Source organism: Acomys minous (genome assembly GCF_964271855.1).
Source record: "Acomys minous genome assembly, chromosome: 10".
Lineage (NCBI taxonomy): Eukaryota > Metazoa > Chordata > Mammalia > Rodentia > Muridae > Acomys > Acomys minous.
In genome coordinates, this window is record NC_140491.1 from 21,272,726 (window position 1) to 21,298,706 (window position 25,981).

General features: G+C 37.2%; 1 protein-coding gene across 2 annotated transcripts in view; it reads right to left on the bottom strand.

Annotated features, from left to right (window-relative positions):
* The window catches only part of SLIT2 (slit guidance ligand 2), a 339,504-nt gene that overhangs the window by 71,614 nt on the left and 241,909 nt on the right, over positions 1 to 25,981 (bottom strand). The window contains exons 12-21 of one of the 2 annotated variants that reach the window (XM_084798054.1): positions 24,777 to 24,848; positions 21,175 to 21,318; positions 20,900 to 21,063; positions 20,003 to 20,026; positions 16,529 to 16,679; positions 11,254 to 11,328; positions 9,657 to 9,800; positions 6,225 to 6,368; positions 4,226 to 4,392; positions 3,113 to 3,245 (exon numbers count right to left, since the gene is read on the bottom strand). In XM_084798054.1, coding sequence (XP_084654180.1) covers positions 3,113 to 3,245; positions 4,226 to 4,392; positions 6,225 to 6,368; positions 9,657 to 9,800; positions 11,254 to 11,328; positions 16,529 to 16,679; positions 20,003 to 20,026; positions 20,900 to 21,063; positions 21,175 to 21,318; positions 24,777 to 24,848 — 1,218 coding nt within the window. The remainder of the gene's footprint in view (positions 1 to 3,112; positions 3,246 to 4,225; positions 4,393 to 6,224; positions 6,369 to 9,656; positions 9,801 to 11,253; positions 11,329 to 16,528; positions 16,680 to 20,002; positions 20,027 to 20,899; positions 21,064 to 21,174; positions 21,319 to 24,776; positions 24,849 to 25,981) is intronic. The other variant, XM_084798055.1, reaches the window with a different exon arrangement.

Genomic DNA, 25,981 nt, shown 5'->3' on the forward strand with positions numbered 1-25,981 from the left:
GGAACAACTTGGCAGCTCTCTCTTTGAGATCATATTCCTAGCTGGGATCATTATCAAGACAAGTAAAGGTAAAATCGCATAGTCCTGCAACCTAGTAGAGTTCTATGTGGCATAAGACTAAAAACAGAATGGTGAGTTCAGTTTCTTGTGCTTTAGCCAGGAAAGCAAGCCAAGCATCTTGCTGTTTTTCTATCAGCTAGATAGTCCATCCAATGGCTTATATTTTTAAGTGGCCTACGGTTTACTTGCATTTATAGAAAGATAGCACCATGAAACTGAAGAATTATTAACCAACCCTAGTTATTGAGTTTGACTACTGTCTCTCTCTCTCTCTCTCTCTCTCTCTCTCTCTCTCTCTCTCTCTCTCTCTCTCTCTCCACACACACACACACACACACACACACACACACACACACACACACACACACAATCTGCCAAATAACAATGAACTGTTTTAAGGAGATATTTGGGAGCAAAGCTTTCCTTCCCAGACAAGAGATAGTACAAGAGTCTCCACACCTTGGGTCATCTGGCCAGGGGCTCAGGTAAAATCTACTATGACCGGGATGTGGCTTTTTTTTTTTTTGTTCCAGTGCAGTGGCTGGTTATTCTTGAAATATCAGGTTGAGGTTAGAATTTTAATGCTTATAGGAAAAGTCAATAAGTTGCCTGAGATAAATATCTATAATATTTCAACATGTAGGCAGATATATAAAATATACCGGCTCTAAGTATATGTGACTGATATGAGATTATAAGTTGTAATATGCTTTCTGATGAGGGCTCATATTTCTTTTGCCTCCTTTGCCTATGTCTTCCAGCTATGTTTTTTCTTGGTACCACTAGAGGGCAGCAGCGTTCCAGGAACGGCACCACTCCTCTTTTAGTCAAGCAATACAGCAATAGGACATAAAGACCCAGAAGAGCACTCTGCAATGTCTACTTCGAAAACAGTGAGAGGGGGAAGGTATACGGAACTGATTAAAACTAATGAATACCATTTGGTTCAACTTGTCCACCAATACATGGTTATTTTGCCAAATTCTTTAATAATTTAATGCAATACACATATGTACATTTTCTAATATATGAATATATATGATCGGAGACAAGGCTCTTGCTGACTTGGTAAGATTCTAAGAATAATCACTCTGGGAGGTAAAACTTGAATTTCTAGAGACGAGTTAATATTCTCCTGATCTATACGGAACAAACTTGTTTATAAAAATGAAAGTAAAACTACTTAAAAGTGAGCTTTAGTGTGCTGTGGACTGAAGACTCCATGTAAGAGAAGAAATTCATATATGGAACAGATAGGGTGAACCCAGAAATGGATCTTAATACAGAAATTAAAATTCAATTTTTGGGTGAGGGCAGGCCAGTTCAAATGGAAGAAAATATTTAGCATCTAAGAGAATGGGAATGCTATGTTCCCACTGGACTATTTATAACATTTCACTTTGCATATAAAAAGAATACAGGCTAATAGCAATAGGGAGTGGCAAAGGGTTGTGCAGTCACCCATATGAACATCTAAGAAAATATTAAAGCAACAGTTGCTTAATGGACCACACAAAACACAGTGCTTATAGTCAATTAACTCTAGTATTTGGTAGCAAGAGAAAGCAAAAAAAAAAAAAAAAAAAAAAAAAAAAAAAAAAAAAAAGGTCAACAGTATTTCAATTCTAAGGAAAACATTCCTCTTATGCTAGATTGTGTCTTCTCTGGGTGTTTTATTCAGGACCAAAATAGGATCCGTGAACTGAACATGTGCTCTGGAAACTGAAGAGACATGTCCGTCACTCGGTCTTAGCCAAAAGCCTAAGGGACAATCAGTAACTTATTCTTGAACCTCATGGATTATGTTGCACACTGCCCAAATGCTGGGGAAAGCAGACCATGTGGAGTCCTTGCATGCATTTCTATGAATTACTTGCATGTATCTGCAGGAGCCACATGCAGATTTAAAACACTATTGGTCCATAATTTGGTATGAACAAAAATTACGTACAGACTAAATGACTCACTTTGATTCAGATAAAATATGTCCCCCACCAAATTCCAGTTTAGATATAAAGGAATGGGATGAGTGAGACATAAATGCAATCTGACTCTTGCACATGGCCATGCAATTCGTATTTAAATATCAGCTATTCAGGTATCAAAAATAATTGGCTGCATGGCCTTTTGAATCTAAAGGGCAGTGACCTGAGTCTAAAAAGACAATGTCCCCTTTAAAAGAAAAGGATTCTGCCAGTGTCTTCTAATTCCTAGATAATTATTATCCTGTGTGGTTAAAAATTGTCTCAGAAGTTATAGAAACAGAGAAAAATTAACTAGGTAGAGTACATTACACATTGAAAATAAATTAACTATTTGATGCAACACAGTCTTATAAAATGCTCCATGAAAAAATAAGGGATGAGAGAAGCAATAAGTTCAATATATATATATATATATATATATATAATCTGACTATCCTTAGTGGAGCATAATTGCTACAAAAATTCAACAAAGGCATTGAGGTGTCTTATTTTGATAAAAGGAAAATATATCCAACCAGTAATTCCCAAGTTCTCTGAAGTGGCTTTTGTATTATTGTTTTATAGTTTGACTTTATATTCACTCACAAGGCATAGAATGTGACCTGTAAAAGGGATCCTAAATATTTTTGTTAGATCTTTATCCCCTTGGTGTATAAAACATTAGTTGTCTGGGAAAGGGAAAAACAAGTAAGGCAGTTAGTATTAAAATTCAGCTTGACACAATTTAGAATCACGTAGGATAGAATGTTAATGTAAGACTGTCTTAATTGCCTTAATTTTTGTGGAAAGACCAAGCCCACTGTGTGTGGTATCATCTGCTTTATTTTGTTCTGAGACCTTATAAAGAATAGGAGGAGGGGTGGGCAGAAGTGAACCTGCATACATTCATTTTCTCTATACTCTTGGCTATTGATAAGACCAGCTGCTTCTAGTTCCTGGCTGGATTTTCCTGTAACGACGGCCTTGGCGCTATAAGAAAAATAAACCCTTTCTCCCATAATGTTGGTCTTTTCACAGTATTTAACCATTGAAACAGAGAGAAAACAAGGACAGCAAACTGTACTTACAGCTCTGTGACATCTCTTGGGATACCTTTAGGCAAGACCTTCAAGCCCTTGTTGCTACATCGTACTACGGTATCCAAGCAAGTGCATTCCGAAGGACAGCGCGAGAGTGGAGAGCAGCTATTGTCATCATTCCCTACAGAAGCACACAGAATACGAGGAAACATAGCTTTACAGCTTTGAAGGTACTAGAATGGAGTGTGTGTGCCTAGATAAATTTAACAAGCACAAGGATCTTGAGCTATGTAAAAAAAAAAAAAGCCATTTATGTATAAAACTCTTAGTGCTTATAGATCAACACTACATTTGCACAAATTTTGGGTTCCCTTAGAATTTCAGATAGTTGCTCTCAATTTTGTACAAGCAACATAATTTTAATTTTTACAGTTAACTTAGTTGATTATTTGCTTATTTATATAATTTTCAACCAGGATGTATAAACATAAACTGGATAAAGGGGAAGCTGTAAAGAGAGTGACATAAGAGGCAGCTTACCTTAAAATGCTTAGAAGGTTGTATCAATACCTCATGTTAAAAATGTAGAACTCAAATTGGCTCACTCCCTGTTCACTGGCAACAATAACAGAACTCGCTCTACCCACTTCATAGGACTATAGTGAGGATGCAAACCAATGGCAGAGAGTATTTGAAAGGGAAGACTGTGACTTATGATGGTTTTACTAGATCTTCTATGTCATAATGTTTTGTTTTGTTTTGTTTTCCTCATTTGGACATAGTAGCTTCTAAAAGACCCACTGAGAATAATAAAGTTAAAATTAAGCTCTATGAGTATCATTCACAAGTTGGGAGCTTGGAAGTCTTCCAGAACATTTATAAATAAGCATGAGGTAAACTTGAATGTGAAAGGGCAAGCTGAGAAAAACAGGTGCCTTGTTGGTAAGAGCATGGAACCAAGCAAAGAATACTGCCTGGTCCTAAGATGTGAACTGGACCATGACATGAGAGCTGTTTTCAAAAACATTGTTGCCAGACCATAAACACTGTGTGCTACTTTGTTCTACTGTACAAAAGGGAGCACACTCCCCAATTAAAGAGCATCAGATTGGTCCTTTGAATAAAAGTCTAATGACCCATGACTTGTTACGCATTTCTTACCATCGTCACAGGTGAAGTCCTGAATGGCTACATCCTGGATTGGGATTTCTTTGAGGAAGTAGGGCTTTTGACAGCGAGGATTTCCTGTTACAATTCTTTTCCTTCGGAGCCATTCTCCCAGCCATGCCAGGTGACAGTTACAGTTGAAAGGATTGGCCAAAAGGTTTCTAAGAGGCATATGCAAACAATGTGCAGTTCAATTTATGGCTCATTTCTTATGTATATAAGTCCTAGGTGACCACTTCTCCACACTATTTCCCCTACAGTGATTTCTCACTAGTGTATGTATGCTCATTTCCCTATATGCACACAATAATGTACAAAATATGTCACATATATTTTTCCTAAATGTGTATGTCTGGAACTAAAAACAATGTATTCTCATGAGAGAATTCTTCTAATAACTTCATGCAAAAAAAAAAAGTGAAGGCAGCAATTTCAGTTTCATGTAGCGGATTCTGATAGATACCTTACTTACAAATAATTTAAATATGTCAGAGATCTAACTTACTGTCAAACTCTCCTGCGCTGATACAGCAGTAATTTAATATAAAGATGAAGGCTGATTACCTTACATTATTGAGTTTAACCTGACAACAGCTATTCCCTTAATTTGTCATCTCAAGATTTCCATCTCTTGTTTGCTCCAGAGAATAGCTCTGCTATCTAAACTGACAGCTGAGTTGATTAAATGCCAGTTATAAAAATGAATTTACTTCTACAAATCTCAATACTTTTGGCATCTCATACTTAAGCACAAACCTATTGACAACCCCATTATTTATAAACATGCCATCTTTAATATGCACAAATTAGTCACTCCATGTAAAATGTCACACTTCATGTGGAAAAGGGGCTAAGTACTTCACTGAAGGATGGATGCTTACTTGACTTTCTTTTTTTTTTTTTTTTTCTTCAGTGACTCAAGCAGAGTCAAGCACGATTTTGGAATTGTTCTAACTATCTTTATTCCATCCATTTGAGTTAGGTTAGCATACTTATAAGCTGCGGTGACAAGGAAATCTACGGTGATCAGAGATGTCATAGCAAGCATCATGCTCAGACCCTGACATGCAAAAGCCTGGAAAGTACTGTTCAAAGTTTCTTTTTAAGTGTTTCAGAGTTCCATATGTAGACCTAGAAGTATTCTCAAGTTTCATGTTGTCTAAATAAGATATTCTCTAGGATAGGCTAAACTCATTCCTTCCATATTCTGTAAAGCCATAGCAACAGGCCTCTGAGGAATAGCTTTTCCTATCAGTCTACTCATCGTTATGTATCTCTTGTCACCATGAATGATTCCTTTGGAGTGTGGTTGGTTGGTAATGCTTCTATCAATTGTTTTTATGATACTTATGTTAAATACTCATTGTTTAGATTATGAAAGGAAATCTGTGACATTTACTTCAAGTTGGATTAATTTATAATTCTAAATCTAAGCCACATCATTGATCCCATTATTATTTACATACATACATATATGTGTATAATACATAATACACATATACATAATACATACAAAATACACATGTATACATTATATATGTGTATTATATATTATACATATATCAAATTTTACATAGTAAAAATAGTAATTTGAGAAAAATTAAAGCAAGGTTAATATAAGGTCATCCTTTTTTAAATGCTCAAGTATGTGGCCATGTTTTTATAGAATGTTTAGTAATTATTTACAACATCATTAATATAGCTCAGAAATATAATGCATCATTGCAAGTCATAAATAAAGGCAGCAGTTCTCAATCTGTGGGTTATAGCCACTTTGGGGGTTCAAACAACCTTTTCATAGGGTCCCCTAAGACCATCAGAAGACATAGATATTCACATTATGATTAATCACTGTAGCAAAATTACAGTCATGAAATAGCAATAAAAATAATTTTATGGTTAGGGGGTCACCACAAATGAGGAACTCTATTATAAGGTCACAGCTTTAGGAAGGCTGAGAAACACTGGATGAAGGTAATGCTTTTCCACTTACAGTGTAGATAAGGAATGGAGAGTATCAAATGCCCCTGGTGCAACTGTAGTAATTTGATTGTCATATAAAGAAAGCAGACGCACAGAACCGAGTCCTATGAAACTGTCATTCCCAACACAACTTATTCGATTACTTCTTAGCATCCTGAGGGAAGGAAAAGGACATTGTTATGGAGATAAAGTATCAGACATTCAATTTTGCCTCTTTGAGAATCAGAAATATTTCCTTTAGCAAATATATAGCGTTCGTTACTATTTTGAATAGTAACCCCCTAGGGACGACTATATTCTGGACACCATCCTCCAAGAATAGGATGCATAGAATCATCAGTGCCTGAATTAAGCCACAGAAAGCATGGTGAGCCTGTGTGGATTTCCAGTCCCTTGATGAGGGTAACATATTTTCTTTTGATGATATAATTACGTTTGCTTGATCACATAATGCCCTAAGTCACCTACTCCGAGTCCTTGGAGCCCAGGGATTTGTGTATTCATGATAGCAAGGCATTTGTGACAGAAGAAAAGGAGGGAGGAAAGAATCAATAGGCACTGCAGATGGAGAGCTGAGGGCATCTCAGGGACTCAGGGACTCACTGTCTGACAGGAGCAGAGGGAGTCAAGTGTGACTGAGCATCCAGCAAGCTCGCATCAGATTGTTGTATTTATGAAAATCTGTTCATAGTTTCAAGTTCAGAACTCCCAAAAGGAATAAATGTATTATACAAGAAAGGTTAAATAGGTTGTTGGCCTTGAATCAACTCTAGTTTTTGACATCGTCATTAACAGGATTAACATTGTTGTCCTATCCTCACCACTGCTAAAGTACTAGCTTACTCCCCAATTCCTTCCTCTCTGATCTGTTTATTTGGAGATTTTCAAGAAGAAAGAAAACATCACATAAAAATGTGTAGTTGCATTGATATTATTCAGAACTCATGAAAAATTAATTCATTGATCTTTCTACAATCAGAGTAATCACTCCACCAGAAGAAAGAGACAAATATAAAACAAGAAACATTATGCGCTATCTAGTTTTATGTCAACTTGAAACAAGCTAAAGTCATTTGGAGAAAGAGAGCCTCAATTGAGAAAATGTCCTTACAATATTGGTCAGTGGACAAGCCTGGGATGCATTTTGATGATTGGTGACTGATGTGGGATGGTCACCTTCACTGTGAGTATAGGCCACCCATGGGTTGGTGGTCTGAACCAGTCAGGAAGAGCCAGCCATTCAATCAACATTCCTCTATGTCCTCTGCATCTGTTCCTGCCTCCAGACACCTGCCTTCAGTTTGTACCCACACTCCATTTTAACGATGAACCAATATGTCAACATACGTGATGAAATAAACCTTTTACTCTCTGAGTTCCTTTTGGCCATGACATCTTATCACAGCAATACAAGCCCTAACTAAGACAGATGATGAAGAAGTTGCTGCTTTAAAATTGTACGTTTGCTAATAAACAAAAAATAAAAATATTCTCTTCCTGCTAAGCCATAGATAAGAAGAAAGATGATGTCTTCTTATCTAGGCATCACTTGATAGTAGGAAACAAATGCCCAACAGCACTGTATCATTATCAGCAATTTCCTTTGCCATGAATAACGGAGACCTGTGGTCTTTATCTTACTGCAGTTACGGGACCCTGGAGGGAACTGAAGACAACACCATCAGCACATGTGTCTAGCAAGATTTACCTAATGTCTCAGGACATTTTATAACCTGCTGAAAGAGACACATGCATTATTCGCTATCCTACCAGTGCTTAAGAGGCAAGAGGATCAGGGGCAAGTGGAATCCCCACCCCAGAGACAATGTGGAAGAAGAAATAGATCCAGACATGTCTACTTTAAAGGTTGAACACCCCTAGTTATGGCTCTCAACTGCTCCATTCTACTTGGAAGGACTGTATTGAGGAGACAGCTTGTGGGTGTTTCTCCAGGTGTCTGAGCCTAAAGAGCAGAAATTGATCAGTAGACATAAAATGCAGAAAGCTGATTTCAGAGCACTATCAGGCAGTATCCTTTGACTGTATCTAGTCAAAAATAAATACTTTGATGTGCGGGTGGTGTTATGAACGACACTGTCTCTCCCTTAATTCACACATTGAACCTCTTCTCACCTAATATGACGGACTTTGGAGTCTTTATAGTTTTATAAACTTATATAGAAAGAGAAAGAGAAAGACAACCTGGAGATCTCACACATCTCACTCCCTCCCTCTTCCTTTCTCTACATGAGAATACAGACTGAAGGGCATGTGCATTTACAGCAATAAAAAAGCCAAAAAGGAAGCCTGTCGCCTAGAAAGTGGTCTGCAACATAAATTCAACTTCATGGGTAAATATCTACATGCATAATCGTGAGAAATATGTGTCTAGCATTGAGTCTGTGGTATCTCGTGGTGGCAGCAGAGATGGGCTGGTGTGGGTGAAGGGTTAACCTGTGCCCCTATCTTCTCCATAGCACTGCTGTGTGAAAGAAGCTTCTATTACCAAGGCATAGACACCCCAACTTCTGCATAAGAAAAGAAGTATTGTCCTTTCTTGAGTAACCTGAGACAGCCTAAGGAAGTGCAGATGCAGGCCCTATGGCATATATATTGGTTATCTTTCAACACACTCAGTATATCTCCCATAAACATGTTCAGTAAATGTTGGCATACCATTTTAGAGTGGCTCAAAACTAATCCCCGAGAGAGGTCTGTGATTGACGCGCTGGCCTTGTGGGATTGATAGGTTCCAGGCTGGCTGGGCAGTGGTATAGCATACATTTATTCTCACGTGCAGGGGAGTTTTGGGGAGGGTCAGCTTACATTTGGAATGCTATTAACAGATCCTGCTAGCTGGAGCAATACCTTGCTCTCTCTTCCTTTCATAAGAACAGGGACTTCTCACATTCGCATTATACACAGCTCTCATGGTCAGGTGACGTGCCAACACTTGAACCTGTGTTTACTGTACTGCCAAGGGCGGTGACTTGGTTGCAAATAGATTCCTTTGTGTGCTTCCACAACAGCTTAAGTTTTTTTTCCCTTCCTTTTTGGGTTTATGAGCCATTATTGTTGTCAAACATGATTATAAAGATTCACCGAGATAACTCAAATAATACGAAGTGTTGCATTTACTATCTTCTCTACCTAAACAGCAGTTGGGAGATGCAAAGAATTAATCCTTCCAAACTCCCTATCACTAACCACATAGACAAAGCCCTTGGCATTTTTTCTTAGTAGTAGACAGTTAAGGATTGACTACAGTCCTTGCTTCCTGTCTATTGAAGGGGACAGCTAGAGTAGCCCCTAGGTGAACGCAGTTGCTCTGTTCAAATGGCTGTCTGAGATTTTGAGCCACCAGGCTAGGAGGAGAGCAGAACTCACAGAGATAATGAGGAATGAAGCCTAGCCCACTTCACTGCGAATCAGGAGTACTTACAGGGTTTTGAGGCTTTCCAATCCTTTAAACATCTTATGCTGTACGCTTTCCAAGCGGTTACTGGTGAAAAGGACTTCATTCACACCAGATGCACCTTCAAATGCTCCCTCCTCAATATCGGTGATCTTGTTGTTGCTAAAGTTGCTGGACATTGAAACACAGGCCATAAATAACTGCTCACTGACCCTAGGCACTGCTGAGAAATATCTAGGCATTTTCAATCTACTGAAGAAACACAGTTGCCACGATTTTCACTACCAGTATTGCCGAAACTTAGACAAGACACTTACTTGTCTAACCCAGGAAGTCTGAAGGACAGTAACGCCAAGAGAGAATAGGCATGAAAGAGAAATACTAGCCAAATTCTGGTCAAAATGAACTAATATGATTACCAGGAGTCTAAAATCGTCCAATTATTTGGTTACATAAAGCTTTTTTTTTTCAAAGCTGAAGACTGAACCCAGGGACTTGAGCTTGTTTAGGCAGGTGCTGTGTCACTGAGCTAAATTCCCAACCCCTATATGAAGCTTTTATGTAGCCCTAAAGGCTGGTCTGGCCAGTCAACAGGCCCCAAGCATCCACTTGTGGTTATCTCCCCAGCACTGGAAAAGATGGCCAGGATATTTGGACTTTCTTATCTGAGCATCAAATCTGGGTCTCTGTGCTTACATGACAAACACTTTGCCACTAGAGCTATGTCATTATATTGTTCTGTAATATTTAAAAAAATTTATGATTATAAAACACTATTCACAGTAACTGCTCACTAAATGGAGATTATATTGCATATCTTATTACTAAAAAGGCAGTGTAGTTAGTTGCATAAAGAAAGACAATTAAAATATTAGAAGATTCTCTGAAGGCAGCCTACCACAAAGGAGAAGGACACAGGACACAGGCATAGGTTTGTTCTGCTCTGCTAAAAGCAGGGTCAGTGGCTGAGGCAGCTATACATGTGAGACTGAGAGCGACAAGTGCCATGGTAAAATGTTCCTGTTTCCTGGTCATGGGAGCAGGGTGTTCAGGATCCTTGCATGCTTGACGTTTTTTTTTGTCCTGCCTCTTCCTTTACTCTTCTCAAGGACATGGGATACTGATGGAATGTTGTTGAAAATGCTGAGTTTATGAACTTATTATGAAATATGAAATATGAGCTGTGGACATGAAGCAACACAGATGAACAGTCCGGCCAGTTTACTAATCATTAGTTTTGACAATCTCATAATGAAAGCTTAATGAAGCAAAAGCCAAACAGTTGATGTGAATGTGCTGAGAGAGAAACAGCACCACGGTTTGGGGAATAGTAAAGGAAGTTACAGAACACCACTGAGCCCATTTTAATGCGCGTAGGTTGCTGGATTCCTGCTGTGGAAGCATTATAGACCAGCTGTCTGCTTTAGAGGAAGATGCTAAGGGTTGGTATGGCATTGAGTAAGCACATGGAAAAGTACCTCTTAAATAGTACCCTGGATGTATGCCCATAGTTTCCTGTTTCAAAAGAAACTTGGATAAAATGGATAGGGATGTAAAATTCACAAGAACTTTTACTCATGAATTACGCTGCAGAAAGTAAATATACAGGTAAAAAATGACTTACATTTTACGTAACTGAGGAAGTTTCTTAAATATTCCCGTGGCTTCTAACACTGTGAATTCATTATTATTAAGGCGCCTGGGGAGAAAAAAACAAAAAAGAAGACAAATGTTTCCTTATATGTAGCAAGGGGCTAACTTGTATATGTTACACTGAGTTATAATATTATTTAATAACTTTAAATAATATATATATATATATATATATATATATATATATATATATATATATAGCACAAATATACTGGAGTACTCATTAAAATACTCAGGTTTTATTATTTCAATAAAAATTTAAAAGATCAAAATTCATAGATATATGTAAATATTAAGAAAAGCAAAGAATAATCAAAGCCAGCTCACATAAAGGAATCTCCAGGAAAAAAGTTTCCAAACCTTTTTGTCACTGCTGTCAACCTAGTACGCATTCACCCCTAAAGTACCTGTTTCATATCTTTATCATTAACACATATACATTATTCAAATACTAAAGTATAGAATTTCAGTATATTTATAAAATTGCAAGCCACGTGAAATGATTTCTGCATGCAGTCTCAGTACTCAGGAGGCAAAGTTAGAGGACCACAGCAAATCTGGAGCCAGCGTTCTCTACCTGGTGAACTCTAAGAGATCAGAGCAATATAAGAAACTCCATTTTAATCAAAAATGTAAACAACTGTTTCAAACAAGACCAAACAAAACCCAGCACACCCATCTTTTCTAATTCAATATGTTTTCTACACCCAAAAAGCACCCCAAAATCAGTACCAACCATTAGCAATAGCCTCTCATTTTTATCACAGCCAACTAACTCCCGACCACCATCCCTTGTTCATGCCACACCACCCTCGTTTTCTTATTCTAGAAATTTCTCTTAAGTGGACACACACCGAATATGTCCTTTGCTTCATGTTGTAGGATGTTCTGAAGATTTTTGTCTCATGTTCAATTACGTATATGCATGTATATCTACTTATGGGTATGTGCAGGTGTCCAAAGGGGACAAAAGAGGGCACTGAGTCTCCCGAAGCTGAGTTACAGGTGGTTGTAAGCTATGTGGCATGGGTGCTGGAAAAATTGAACTTGAGTTTATTGTAGGAGCTGTATGATGTGTGTTCTTAAATGCTGAGCCACCTCTCCAACCTCTTTATGATGACTTGAATTTTTACTCATGTTATGGAATTATCAGTATTTCACTGCTTATTGCTGAGTAACAGAATGGGCACCCCCACAGTCATTTAGCCATTTTCCAGCTAGTGGACGTTTGTGCTAGTCTACACCTTGTCCACTATGAAAATGCTATGCAGAACATAGCATGTTTTTTGTGTGGACATGCCTTTAAATATTTTTGACTATACTCATAAAAGTAGATTTTTTTTTTTGATCACATGAAAGACCTATGCTCATTATTTTGAAGAACAAACTCTCTTCTTAAGGCTATACTATTCCACACATGAAGGACCAATGTATAAATTCTCCCCACATATTGTCCTTTTCTGCAGACTTTTCAAGGGGTGGTAATGAGAAACTTCTCCCCTAGGCTCCTGTATTTGAACATCTGCTCTCCTGCTGATGGTGTCGTTTGAGGAAGTACAGTCATACTGGGGAGCTGTATCACTGGAGACAGACTTTTGAATGCCTATAAACACATTTTCTGTGTGCCTGGGAAATGCGATCTGTCCACCACTTCCTGCTCTGTCATCATAGTTTCCCTTTCATGACAGACTTGTGTTCTGGAACCCCAAGTCAAAATAAACTCTTCTATAAGTTGCTTTTCCACATTTTGTGCAAGTGGTGCACATAGAAATATTAAATGTGACCCACCACAGGGGGCGGAAATTAACACGGCAACAGATTCAGTAATTCACATAGCTGTTTGTACTGTGAGGTGGGGTTGTTGCTACGAAGAACCTGGCAGTGATGGGGTTTTTGGATAGATTTAGGAGACTTTGAAACTTTGGACTATAAAAGGAGTTGACTGCTATAAGCAGAACTTAACTAGCCATCCTAGGAAGAATCTGGAAGAGTGAAATCCTGAGAGCAATACAGATATTATAGGTCAGGCTCATTAGATTTCAGGGGGTAACAAAAACTCTATCAATAGCGGGGCTAGAGGTCACTCATTTGGCAAAGAATCTGACTCCATTCTGTACACCTTCTAAGAAGCTGCTTAGGACTAAAATAAAAAGTCATGGATGAAGTTCTCTGGTAGAATGATTTTAAGGCAAATAGACATTGAGTCCCTGGAATGGTTATTACTGATTACTGTCATCAACATCTACAGCCAAAAGAGCAAGTGGTGCACAAACAAATACAAAATGGGCAACATGGAGAGGAAAAGGACACTAGAGGTCTTCAAAATGTTCCCAAAGCATGGGCTGCAAAGGAAGATGTAATTGTTAAGGAGCTTAATGTCATTAAAGAAAAGGTTCTTATTCTCCACTGGTGTAGGGGAGCCATTTGCAGGGCAAGACGACATCCTGATAAATATTCAATATGTGAAGCACCAGCATACACAAGCTGCTAATACCAAGGATATGCAAATTCATACCAAGCTGTCAACTGAATTTGACATTATCATCCATGTGGCAGCAGTTTTGGAGACATGGAAGATATAAGGCTGAGGGAATCGTGAGTTCTTCCTGTGTGGAATCAAGGAAGTGATTAGGTCTGAGATATATCAGACAGGCAGTGAGGTCCGACAATGTGTGACAGAGTTGAATTCCCATTAAGGAGGCTCTGAGCAGCGACTGAATAAAGCCTGCACTGGGCTTGAGATTCCCAATGTTGCTGATGACAGATGAGATATATGCCAAGAAGAATTGCAAATGGGAAGTAGAACCAGGCCTAAGAGAGACATGGATAACACAGACAGAAAATCCACAACAATGGGTTCCCATTTAACTTTGAATCTGAAATTCCAGATACTAGACATGGAGCTACATGCTTTGATGTTCGCCTGTTGGGTTTTAGTCTTGCTTTGGTCCAATCTTTCCTCCCTATGTTCCAATTTCTCCTTTTTGAATAGTAGTGATAAAATATATCATTGTATGTTGGATGTAGTTTCCTTCCTTCCTTCCTTCCTTCCTTCCATCCTTCCCTTCCTTCCTCCCTTCCTAATTTATTGGGGACTATCACTTTGAGTCTTGGAAGAGATTCAATTTTGGATCTTAGGAATTTTGAGCACTATTGAGACTGTTAAAGGCCCCAAGCACTTTTGAAGTTGGGTTAAATGTATTTTGAGTCATAAAGCAGCCAACCTATGGGCAGCAAGGTGAGTAATGTGGTGGATTGATTGAGAAAGATTTCCTATAACTTCATTCATGTATGAGAACACTTGGTCCCCAGTGGATGGTACTGTTTGGGAAGGTTTGGAATGTTTTAGGAGCCATCCCCTTGCTAGAGAAAGTATGTTATGAGCTTTGAGAGTTTAAGGCCTTACACTTTTTTTTTTTTTTGGAAAAAAAAATCTGCTTCCTGTTTGGTTTTGAATTGTGATCAGACAAGTCCAATCTTTTTCTGCTCTTGTGGACTTTCCTTCTGCAGCCACACGCCAAAACACACACTTTATTCTAAAAGTTGCTCATGGTCCTGGTATTTTACCAGAGCATCAGAACATAATAGTTTGGCATTTATATAATCACTAAGCATAATTTTTCATATGTGTATTGGCCAATCATATATCTTCATTGGAAACAATGTTCATATGGATAATCTGACAATTTTGTTAGGCAATATAACTTTATATTAGTGGATTTTAAGAGATTTTCATATATTTTGGATATAAAGCCATTGTCAGTATATGATAGTAAAAATTCTGACTCCAAATTCCTGACTTAGTGCATGGCTTGCAGACATCTTTCTCTTAAGTATTTATTTTATGTGCATAGCTTGAAAATATTAAAATTTTAAAGTGGAAACTTTGCTGAATCTTACATTAGAAGCTAGGTCCTCGTAGAATTCTTGAAACTTATTTAACACGTTTAAACTTTTAAACTTATATCACTCATCTGTATCATTATAGAAATAAACATAATTACATACACAGCCACATAGACTGGAGTTTAGTGATCTTGCTACAAATTATCTGATTTTCAAATCTGTTAATCTAGTAAATATACCATGAATTAGTGGGTGGAAAAAAAAACCAGTCACCGGAACCATAAAGAGGTTAGTTTCTGCCAACCCTGTGAAAGACATTATTTCTAGTTATTCTATTTGCTTTAAATTCATTAAGTAACAGGCATGTGGACAGTCACAGTGGGACAGAAATGACACTGCACAATCCCTGCCATCAAGAGACTGTAATCTATTTGAAGACAGAAGGATTATGCATACACACAGAGACAAGCAACTTCGCAAAGTAATAAATGACACATACCAGATGGTACCATAAATAAACTTAGCGAAGATGTTCAGGAAATGATTATAGTTCACTAGTGTTGTTATGCATCTTAGAAAACTAACAATGCACATTTTTCCTTTTACAGCCAAGCAAGGTGAACTACACATGGGCATAGATCTATGTACATACAATTCCAAAAGCACATGTTTTCATACTCTGGATCATATACTAAATTTGTAAATATAAATTTGGTAGTATAAAACTTTTCAGCTTTCTCTAATCTGCTATCTACTGTTCATAAACAAACAAACTAAAAGTTATTGTTTGCCCTTCTACTGGCAACCATGAAGTCCTTTCATTTGAACAAGAGAATCAGTCAAACAACTAAAAAGTCACTCCCTGATATATTTGGTGACTCTCAAATTATTTTGTTTGGCTGTTTCTTCAAGGTTGCCAAATACAAATAGCCAAAACACTATGAATGTAACATTAATATAACTACTGATTGTTTCGTGGTTCTTCTTGCTATATATAGTTTATTTTATATATGTATAATAATATAAATGTATATGTTAAAGTTTTTATTAATAAAAAAGAATTACATGCCTTGCAAATTTATGAAATGCTTATAAATGGTTTACCATAATGATTATCCAATAATAATCAGATATTTCTATTATTAACATTACTAACTGATGACTAAATTTTGAGAAAAAAATTGATTGTTCAGTTGTTGTTCCACCTAAATAAAAATAGTGAACTAAGACAGCTTTGAACATGTTCTTCAACAAGGAAGAGGTGCTCTCAATTCAAAGTGTATAAATTAATTCAATTATTGAGAATTAATATGTCATGACAAAAATTCCAATGCTTCCTTGCAGTCTCTCTCTGTCTCTTGCTCCCTCCCAGGTATGATTTTGTAGTCAGATAAACTTACAGCTCTGCTGTGTACTGGGGAATATGATCTGGGATTTTGTTGAGTTTTTGATTGGAGCAGTCTACTGTGGTCCCTTCACAGCGACACTTTTCAGGACAAGCCAAGTCTGCAAAGCAGTCTCCACTTAATTTTGATCGATAATCTTCTGTACCTATTGAGGATTCAAGGCAAAAAATAAGATTCTGAGTCCGAATGTTAGAGTAGTCATTGATATATGGGAAGAGAAGTAGTAGGAGAACTATAGATTATGCAGCAGGGAGACAACGTAGGGAGTTTTGGTCAATGGATGCCAGGTGAGGGTTAAAAGAAAGACTTGGAACTTTCTGGAAAAAAGAGGGACCAGATTCACATGACAGGAAAACATTAATAAAGATGAGCTTTTCACAGCTGTACTTTCTGCTGATCTGATTCTGAGTCATGCTACTCTATTTCACAGATAATCACACAATGGCTATGAATTGTTTAAAAAAAAAACCAGTTTTTTTTTTCTGAGTCAAAAATTTAAAACATATCTAGTAAAAACATATTCCTGTATATTAATATAGGGCTTTTTAAAGAAAATGATATACTTATGTTTTAATTTTTTTCTACGGACTTTTGTTATTCTCTCCCTCTCACATAATCTTCAGAAACTCCCCCCAAAGCCCTCTTTTTTCATTTTGAATCTATAAAAAAAAAAAAAAAAGACAAGTAAGTCCTGCCTTGAGCCTCAGCAGCTTGCCATGCTGTAGAAAGCTGCGTGACGTTCCATGGTGCTTGACGGAACCATGTTTTACTCATACCTCGCAACCACATGGTTAGATCAAGCACAACAGAAAATCTCGCTACATTATCACTACACCAACCACTAGGCCAGAGGGAAGACCAAGAGGAAAGATGAAGGGAGGAGAAAAGCTAGAGGTGGTCTGGAAGCATAATACTGTTTACAGGACATGCACTTTCCCCGCAGAATGTGAATGACCAGAGTAAGAACATAACTACCGAAGGCTTCGGGTGCCTGGAAACACAAAAAGGGGCTATATGGAAAGGCGCCTCCCATGATCCTCAGAAGCGCAGAGTGGAAACCACAGCTTTAGGGAAGAACATCCGGGAAGAAGTTGAAGGTAAGCTACAAGGACAGCAGAGAAACTCAAGTGGTCTGTGGTTTCTTCATGGAAAACAGGCGCAAAACATCAAGACTAGAAGAAGGTACACCGGGGATTGAAAAGAGGGTGTGTTACATTTCAGATGAGACACTTTTACTTACAGGCCAAATGGTGAGTTCCTGCAAAAGAAAAGATCACCAAGGAGGAAAGAAAGACAGAATCATCCCAGTGAAGGTTAATAGACACACATATATCAAACTAGGTTCTCTTCCTTGTTTCTTACCGTGGCAGTCATGAGGTAGCACTGTGTGATGCGTTTGTCATGCTTTGCCAATTGCTTAGCATTTTTGAAGTATAAGGGCTTATAGAGGGAGCAATGGCATAAAAATATTATACAATACAAATTAAATGCTTGTGGGTTCCTTTAATGGATGTGAGACAGATGTTTCTGTTGTATCATCACCAAGATGTTTAGAATGCCATACTGAATACAATAGATGAGCATACATTTAAAATGGATGAAAAGCCAATGATGGAATGTTATAGGGACTATAGATAGGATATATGCATTAATAGTTACGAGTAAGTCATATGCTCCTAAATGACCCCCAAGTCCTAAAGCATATCCCTTGGAGGGAACATAATCAGAATTTCAGCAAAATTTGAAATGTCAAATATAACAACATATGAGGGTCACATGCCAATATAGCAATACGTGCTACCCTATTTATTGGAGAATCTGTGTCTTTTCTGTTTTCAGAAGAGCCACAAGAAATCAAACATTATTCTGATAACAGTATCAATAATAGGTTCATTGAGTACACTTCAAAATGCATAATTGATACCATAGCAATCAACAATACTTATTTTAAAACTATTATTAGGTAGACACAAATCACAATTAGTATTTGAGGTGGAAAAAAGAGCAAAATAAGGAACAAGTAATCAATGTGACATGGCTTCTACAAGTAACATAAATATAAGTTTAATTATCAAAGATTGAAACAGAAGACATGATCTCTGATATAGAAGTTATTTGCTAAAACCTATCTTACAGGAAAAGCAGAAAACTTAATAACTGTCACAGTGAATGGGTTTTCTATTGTATTGAGCTGTACTGGGATTTTTGTAACTAAATGATTAATAAATTGAAAATTTGGTAATGATTAGATGAATTGCCACAATTTTGGAATTTGAATAATATCGATATGTTAGTTTACTTGTAGTCTGATTTTCAGAGGGCTTCTGTTAAGTCATAATTATTAGCTACCCTTGCACCTAATTGGATAAAAATAACAAAAGTTATACATTGATCATGAAGACCAATCAATTGCTCTTTTCAACACATTACTGTTTATATATACAGACATAATACGTAGATGATTAGTTAGGAATTAAAATTCAAACTAAGCATTATACTTAAATCTATTAAATATGTACAACGAATTAAATGACAAGAATAGGTAATAAATAAATCCTTAAAAATCAATGTAAATAAATACTATATATTAATAAAAAGTCATTTAAGTAAACAAGTCAAGAGCCATTGACACAAGAACAAAATAAGGGATATATTTTAAAGAGCTAGCTCTAGACTTATCAGTTTGGAGGTGTTCGACATAAGCAAAGGTATAAAACCTTGCAATTGCATCTTTAGAAACATGCCCTCCTCCTGCATAGATATTCAAGGCATTTAGTGTCCATTAACTGTTAATGAATTCAAGATGGATGTGAACATTTCATTCGTAGAGTCTTTATTTGTAGATGTCTGACTCCAGACAGGCAAGAATGTAAAATTGCAAATAAATTAATAAAAAAAAAAACCAAGTGCAGCTAAATCAGTATGAAGCAGCTGTTTTATATTTTTAAAAAAAGTAAGCAAAAAATATTTTTCAAAGCAAGAAGCTTTAAAAAAATAAGTGTTTTTTTGTTGTTGTTGAAAACGCAGTTCTGCATATTTATACCTGATTTTATTTAGAACTAGCTCTTTGACAGTAGAGAGGCTGCTGTCTTTAAATCTAGCCCAGTAAGCTATATTTTAAAAACAGGCTGAAAGATTATATTTTCAACATAGAAAAAATTATGATTTAAGTAGAAAGCCATAGGTTCAAATATTTTCGCTATTGTGAGAAACTGCAGATAATGTGCAAAAAGGAAAAGGGTGAGGAAAGAAGGGTTTTTTTTGTTGTTTGTTTATAAAGAGGTTCAAAATCAGAAGCTGCATGCAGAGGTGGAGCTTGCAGGATACAGCTACAAATGATCTATGCATAGGTTACAGATCTATAGAGTGCTCACTGTACTTCCAAAAGCATGCACATCAATGTTTAGAAGCTACATAAGTCAAGAAAAAGGGTGTCTGCAGTTAGTCCTACTATCGAGCAAAACCTACCTGGAATGAAATACTGTTCCTTAGCTAAATAAAAAAAAAAAGAGAGAAAAAAATAGAAGATGTACCTGAATGTCATCAAGCAGAGATATGAGTTATATTAGATTGGACTTAAGTTACTAAGGAGAACTAAGGACAATGCATATTCATAGAGGTAAAAAACACACAGTGAGCGATAAACTCATTATAAAGATGGACAATAAGAAATATAATTTCCATACTATGTGTTTAACATGAATCAACTACACAACGTGAAATATGCCCAGTAGAGTTCCCCACGTGACGGTTATTGTTTCCTGCCATCAGAACACATACAACAGTGGACTAATATGAACAATGGAGTGAGTGTCCCGGTCCACAGCTATACGATGCTTGTTGTGGGATAAATGCACTATTTCACAATGGCCAAAAGACAGTCTCCAAAATCGTCTCTTCCCAGCATTTTCATAAAGAGATGAGACATCATGAGCCTCCAACCCTCTACTTGTCTGAGATCGAAAATACCACGTAATCAAGTTCTATTTCAGTCTGTGAATAAGTAAAAGCATGTCCAACTATGTGGTGGCGGTCAGTAGAGACCAGGACAACGAACAGTAGGAGGAGCACCACTTTCGAGCAGGGTTGGAGGTTATCTCAAAGGTCCTGGTTAAATACGAACCCCTAAGAAGATAGTATGAAGGATCCAGGGATCCTTTTCGTTTGATCGGTTCTGGTTTGCTGAATACCCTCCCTATTCGAGTTGTTTCTCTGTATCGCCTGCTTTTCCCCTCTCCAGACAGAAGGGAATGTCATGAGACTGTACAATGCTCGGGAATCAACTAAAGGCAGCAGCTGCTGCTAATTCTTATGTAACGGTAGCTCTCAGTCCGAAGGGGAATGCCTCATGAAGTGAGAAATTACCTGAACAACGGAATTTCTTGCTTTTGATCTGTCCGATTCTTTTGTTAGCCAGGCGGCGGGGGCTGGTGCAACGGGCACCGCTGGTCTCAATTGGGTTGGTGTGGAGATAATCCGCTAGCCACTTGAGATGGCAGTCACAAATGAAAGGGTTCTGGGCCAAATGCCTTTCAGAAACACAGCAGAAGAGTTTTATACACTACTTGCATGGGCCTCGGCTCTCACATTCACAGTGAAAGCAATGGTTATTATACTCAGTCCAAATTTTGCATACGTACATAGTCTGGATGGCTCTGAGAGCTGAGAAGGTGCCCTTGGCAACGGTCTGAAGCTTATTGTCGTATAAGGAGAGAAGGTTCAAGTTGTGCAGGTCCTGAAAAGCATCTACCCGAAGGCAATTTATCTTGTTGGCATTCAATAATCTGTTTGATCAAAACAGTCATAGAGTTAAAGTGTAGCATCTCATTAAGTCACCTGTCATATAGCCTTTCTGTGGGAAGCCCAAGAGAAATGCATTTAATCCCAACAGTAACTTTATACATTTAATAATAATGTAGGTACTATGAATGGGAAATTGGAGGTTTACATGGAAAAGCTAAAGTCACATACATGGTCAAATGAACTGAAATCCAGTAGTACTAATAAACGCATTCAATAAAAAAGATTTTAAAAAAACTATAAAGGGTGACATAAATGTAAAACCATAGACAAAGGTAGGTGAGGCTCGGCTTCTGTTGTCAAGAAAAAACTAAAAACAATTAAAACATTAGTGTCTCCAGCCACTTCAGAGTTCAGTCTCCTTCTAAAACAGCAGCCAGAGTGATCATTATAAGGCACTCAAAGAAAGATGAGACTTGGTCATAGCCTATGACCATATAGTGGGGGAGGGGGGCCCCCTCAGTCATAGACCTAGGGTAGGGGATAGAGTGAAAGCAGGAGGGAGGGAGGGAGTAATGGGAGGATACAAGCGATGAAATAACAATTGAGCTGTAATCTGAATAAATTAATTTTTAAAAAGACAGAAAAAAATTGAACACGGGCTCATGATGTCCCAGGACCATGCAACAGCTCTGGTCAGAGTAAAATTGTCGACAATCAACATCCTTCAGAATACCCAAAGGTGTCTGGAGCTCACTCTTGGGACCCTGTGGCTGTCCAGTTCACATGGCTTTTTTGGATTCTGCTGGACATAAACATGATTCGTTTCCACCCTACACTGCCTCATATTTGTCAGGGTCTCCCTACCATTCCCACTACTTAGTTCTTTCAAATCACTATATTTCGTCTATTTTTCATATATATATAATGTATATATGTATATCACATATATGATATATACTGGTTTAATTTTTTGTTACTGGTGTTTTCAATAGCTACTATTTGTATACAGAATGTCATAGACTTTTGCATCTTTTGTTCCCTCATATTTCACAAACCTCTCAAGTATATACTACATGCTCAAATGTATTTGCTGACACATGATTACATGATAACCGTCCTGGATCATACACAGGCAGGCATCATTCATGTAGGTTAATTATGATACTTATGGATGACTGAGTCTTACCGCTGGTGCTATACATCTTTCCCAGAATACAGTTCCTACCTAAGCCGACCCTGCCCTCTCTGTGACTCCTCCTAAGCGCAGTATGCAGTGCTCCACGTTTTTATTACCTCTTTCAATCTAAACAGCACATACTTCTAAACATAGCTTAGCTATTTTGTGGTCCTTGTTTAATGCTCCTTGTCTTTACCTTATTTTATTTAGAACATTAAAACATTTAATAGCTCAAAATTACCTGCCATGTGGTTTGCGTAATTCTCATCATGTAACATTATGAGTATGTGTTCTCGTTTGACAATGACAACAAAAATGTTTCCAGCTAACACAGTTTTGGATTTCACTTGCTTGCTGTTTAGATTCTGTATGAATACTCGAGGCTATGGCTTTCTGCTGATGATCATGTTTTCTGTGCTTTGTGTTCTCCCATCAAGAGCTTAAGTTTCAGGCGTCTTTATGGTGCATAAAAAAATTACCTGAAAGCTCTGGGGAGTTGGTTTGAATCAGGGTGGGTGAGAGGCTTGAACTGAGGATGGGGTTCATGAAATGCATCCCTCCTTAACTTTGCAACAATACAAGCACCACTGATAATGCTCTTTAATTCACAGGTTGACTGAATAAAGGAGTTGGAGAATAAAAAACTAAAGAGGAAATGGAAGGAGGTCTGAAGATGTCGACAGCAGTTGTTTCTGTGAGAAGTTGGTACTTGTTTTAAATCGACACAATGTGAAGAATAGGGACACATCAGCAGCCGTTTTCTTAGTTTCTTTTTTCATTAATTTACTTCTTCCTACTACCCAACTGTTCAAATAAAGCTAACATCTTTTACACCATAATATTCTTGGCTATTTGTAAAAGGATTGGGATATCATAGATGTATATTTTTAAGTTCTGGAAAGCTGAGGAATGGGGCATTCTTGAGAGTTGGGAGATGGTCTATTAAAAAAAAAGATCTCTACGATTTCCTCACACATGTATTACAGTCACCACAAATGCGTGCATTTTGAGTGTTGATGGCAAAGAGAGCAATGATGGTAGGAACAGTTGAGGATACAGTAGATGGAGAGCATTCTTGAAAAATGAGTATGTCAGCAATGTGGTAACTCCTTTACAAAAAGCATCACACTGTATCTGTAGTGTGCAAAGACATCTGTGATATATATAACACCATTTTATCAAATAAAAGCACTGTTTATAAATTAATTTCAAAGAGTTAGAACCTTTAATTGACCATTGGCTCACAAAAGCAATATGCACAATCACTCACTAATGTATATATCATAAATTAAGTAGATTCTAGAGTGATACACTGAGGAGGTTTTTTGTTCTTTTAACATCAGTCTCTTTTGTGTATCTGTTCCTGCATGTGATACAAACTACAATTGTGCAGAATGGTGAAAAGAGTTTAATACAAAGACAATTGTATGTAATAGTGTGAATGAGTTTCTAAAGTAAGAAATAATAGCTCTGCTAAGGAAGATTGCAGTTACTATGAAGTTTCTAATCACATAAATGCCAATGAATGAATGCTAATGAAAACTAATCCAGTATTCTAAATTTAAGAACTATAAGAGAGACTGGTGAAAAGGCAAGGGAAGGCATCACATCATGCTTGTCACACTATGTAAAGCTTCCGGACCAGGGCCTGCCACAAACGAAGTTACTACGTATGGGATGCCACAGACTAAATTCAACTTTCCCATTGCCTTGCTGGTCTCCCTGTTTGACAAACTTACTTTGAAAATGGTCAGGCATTAAGATACCTGGCATCAAATCGGGTCCTATAAATAAAGTGGATTATTCTTTCAGTACAAATGAGGGGCAGCTATAGTTGAAGCAGAGTGGCATTTAATAAAATGGAGAAAGTCACAGACAACTCCATCAGGAGATTGCCCCCATGGCATGTGTGTTTCACTGTACCCAATGCCTGTGTTTACACAGAAGTCTGCAAGTTTGCTTTTAGATCTTTGGTGATAAGTGGGTAATGAGGGCATCTCATCTCTCTAGCTCCATCCCAGCTACAGGAAACAGCAGAACAGAAAGATTTTATGGGGTACATATCACTACACAACCTCACCACACTGGGGAAGCCAGAACACAATCATTCATTTTATTCTGAAGAGAAACATTCTTGGGCAGTTCTAATGAGTTTTGCCTTCGCAAAAAAGCTATTATCAATGTTAGCAGTGCTACATTTATCACTTTTGTTTCATTAAGCTGTGTCATCTTGGGTTGAAGACTCCAGATAATTAAGAGATGATATATTTAAAAAATACATTAATATTAGGTTCCATAGATCCATAGTAATCAAATACTTACAGTAGCTGTAAGGAAAATAATCCTTCGAATAAACTTTTGGGAAGTTCTGTGATTTTATTTCCATATAGGACACTGAAAAATTATACAAAAAATTAAAATCAAACAAGTTTAATTAGTTCATTGACATATATGTTATATACTATAAATAAATATATAGATTATATAATATCTATATTATATATAGATATACAGATTATAGATAATATAGGCTTACTATACATAACTTGGAATACATGTAAAACACAGATTAACAAAAATACAATTCATAATTTATTTGACATTTTGTGAAATGATTCCTGTCAAATTGAAATGTATTGCGCATATAACACCCACACATAAGCATGCACATAATTCGTAGGCAGTCAGAGCACTGTATATGTAGCAAAGGAGATCAGTCAGTATAGAATCTATTGCTCATTAAATGAGTGATTTCAGGCTCAAAACACTGTAATATAAGTAGGAAACAATATGAGGCCAGGGACTTGAAATACATGGCATAATTTGTATAAGAAATATAAGATATGAGAAAATAATGATTATGAACATGACTTGAAAACTTTCCATTAAGTGTGGACTGGAACGCACCATCAGGATAGTGACTTCTGTTTGCACATCTAGGGAAGACACTAAGGGAAAGGACCTTCACGTAATCAGATCAGGACATCTGCTGCCTTAGCACGGGTGTTAGGTGTTCTGGTGCCAGGTTGACAAGTGAAATGAGGAAAAATTAGCTAAGAATAATGAAGGAACATGTTTCAAAGCAGGATGTAGCAGTGGTGTAAAGAGCAAATGAGTTGCATGAAAACGATGGAAAGACCTTTAAGTTTAACAATAGGTTTCCAATAATATTTATCATAGCATCTAAAAATGAAGTATAAGAAAGATGTGTAGAAATTAAAAGATGCATCCTTAGGGGACACCTGACTACATATACCAATCTCATAGGCATATTTATTTGTTTTAAGGATATGACTCAAGAAATTCTTTGGATGGCTGGTTAAGAAAATAACTCAAAGGCAGACATGGTGGCACATGCCTTTAGTCTCAGGAATCTGGAGGCAGAAGCAGGTGGATCTCTGTGAGTTTGAGGCCAGCCCGGTCTACAAAGTGAGTCCTGGGAAGCCAGGATGATTACACAGAGAAGCCTTGTCTCAAAAAATATTTTAAAAAACAAGTAACGAAACAAAAAGAAAATAACCCCAGAT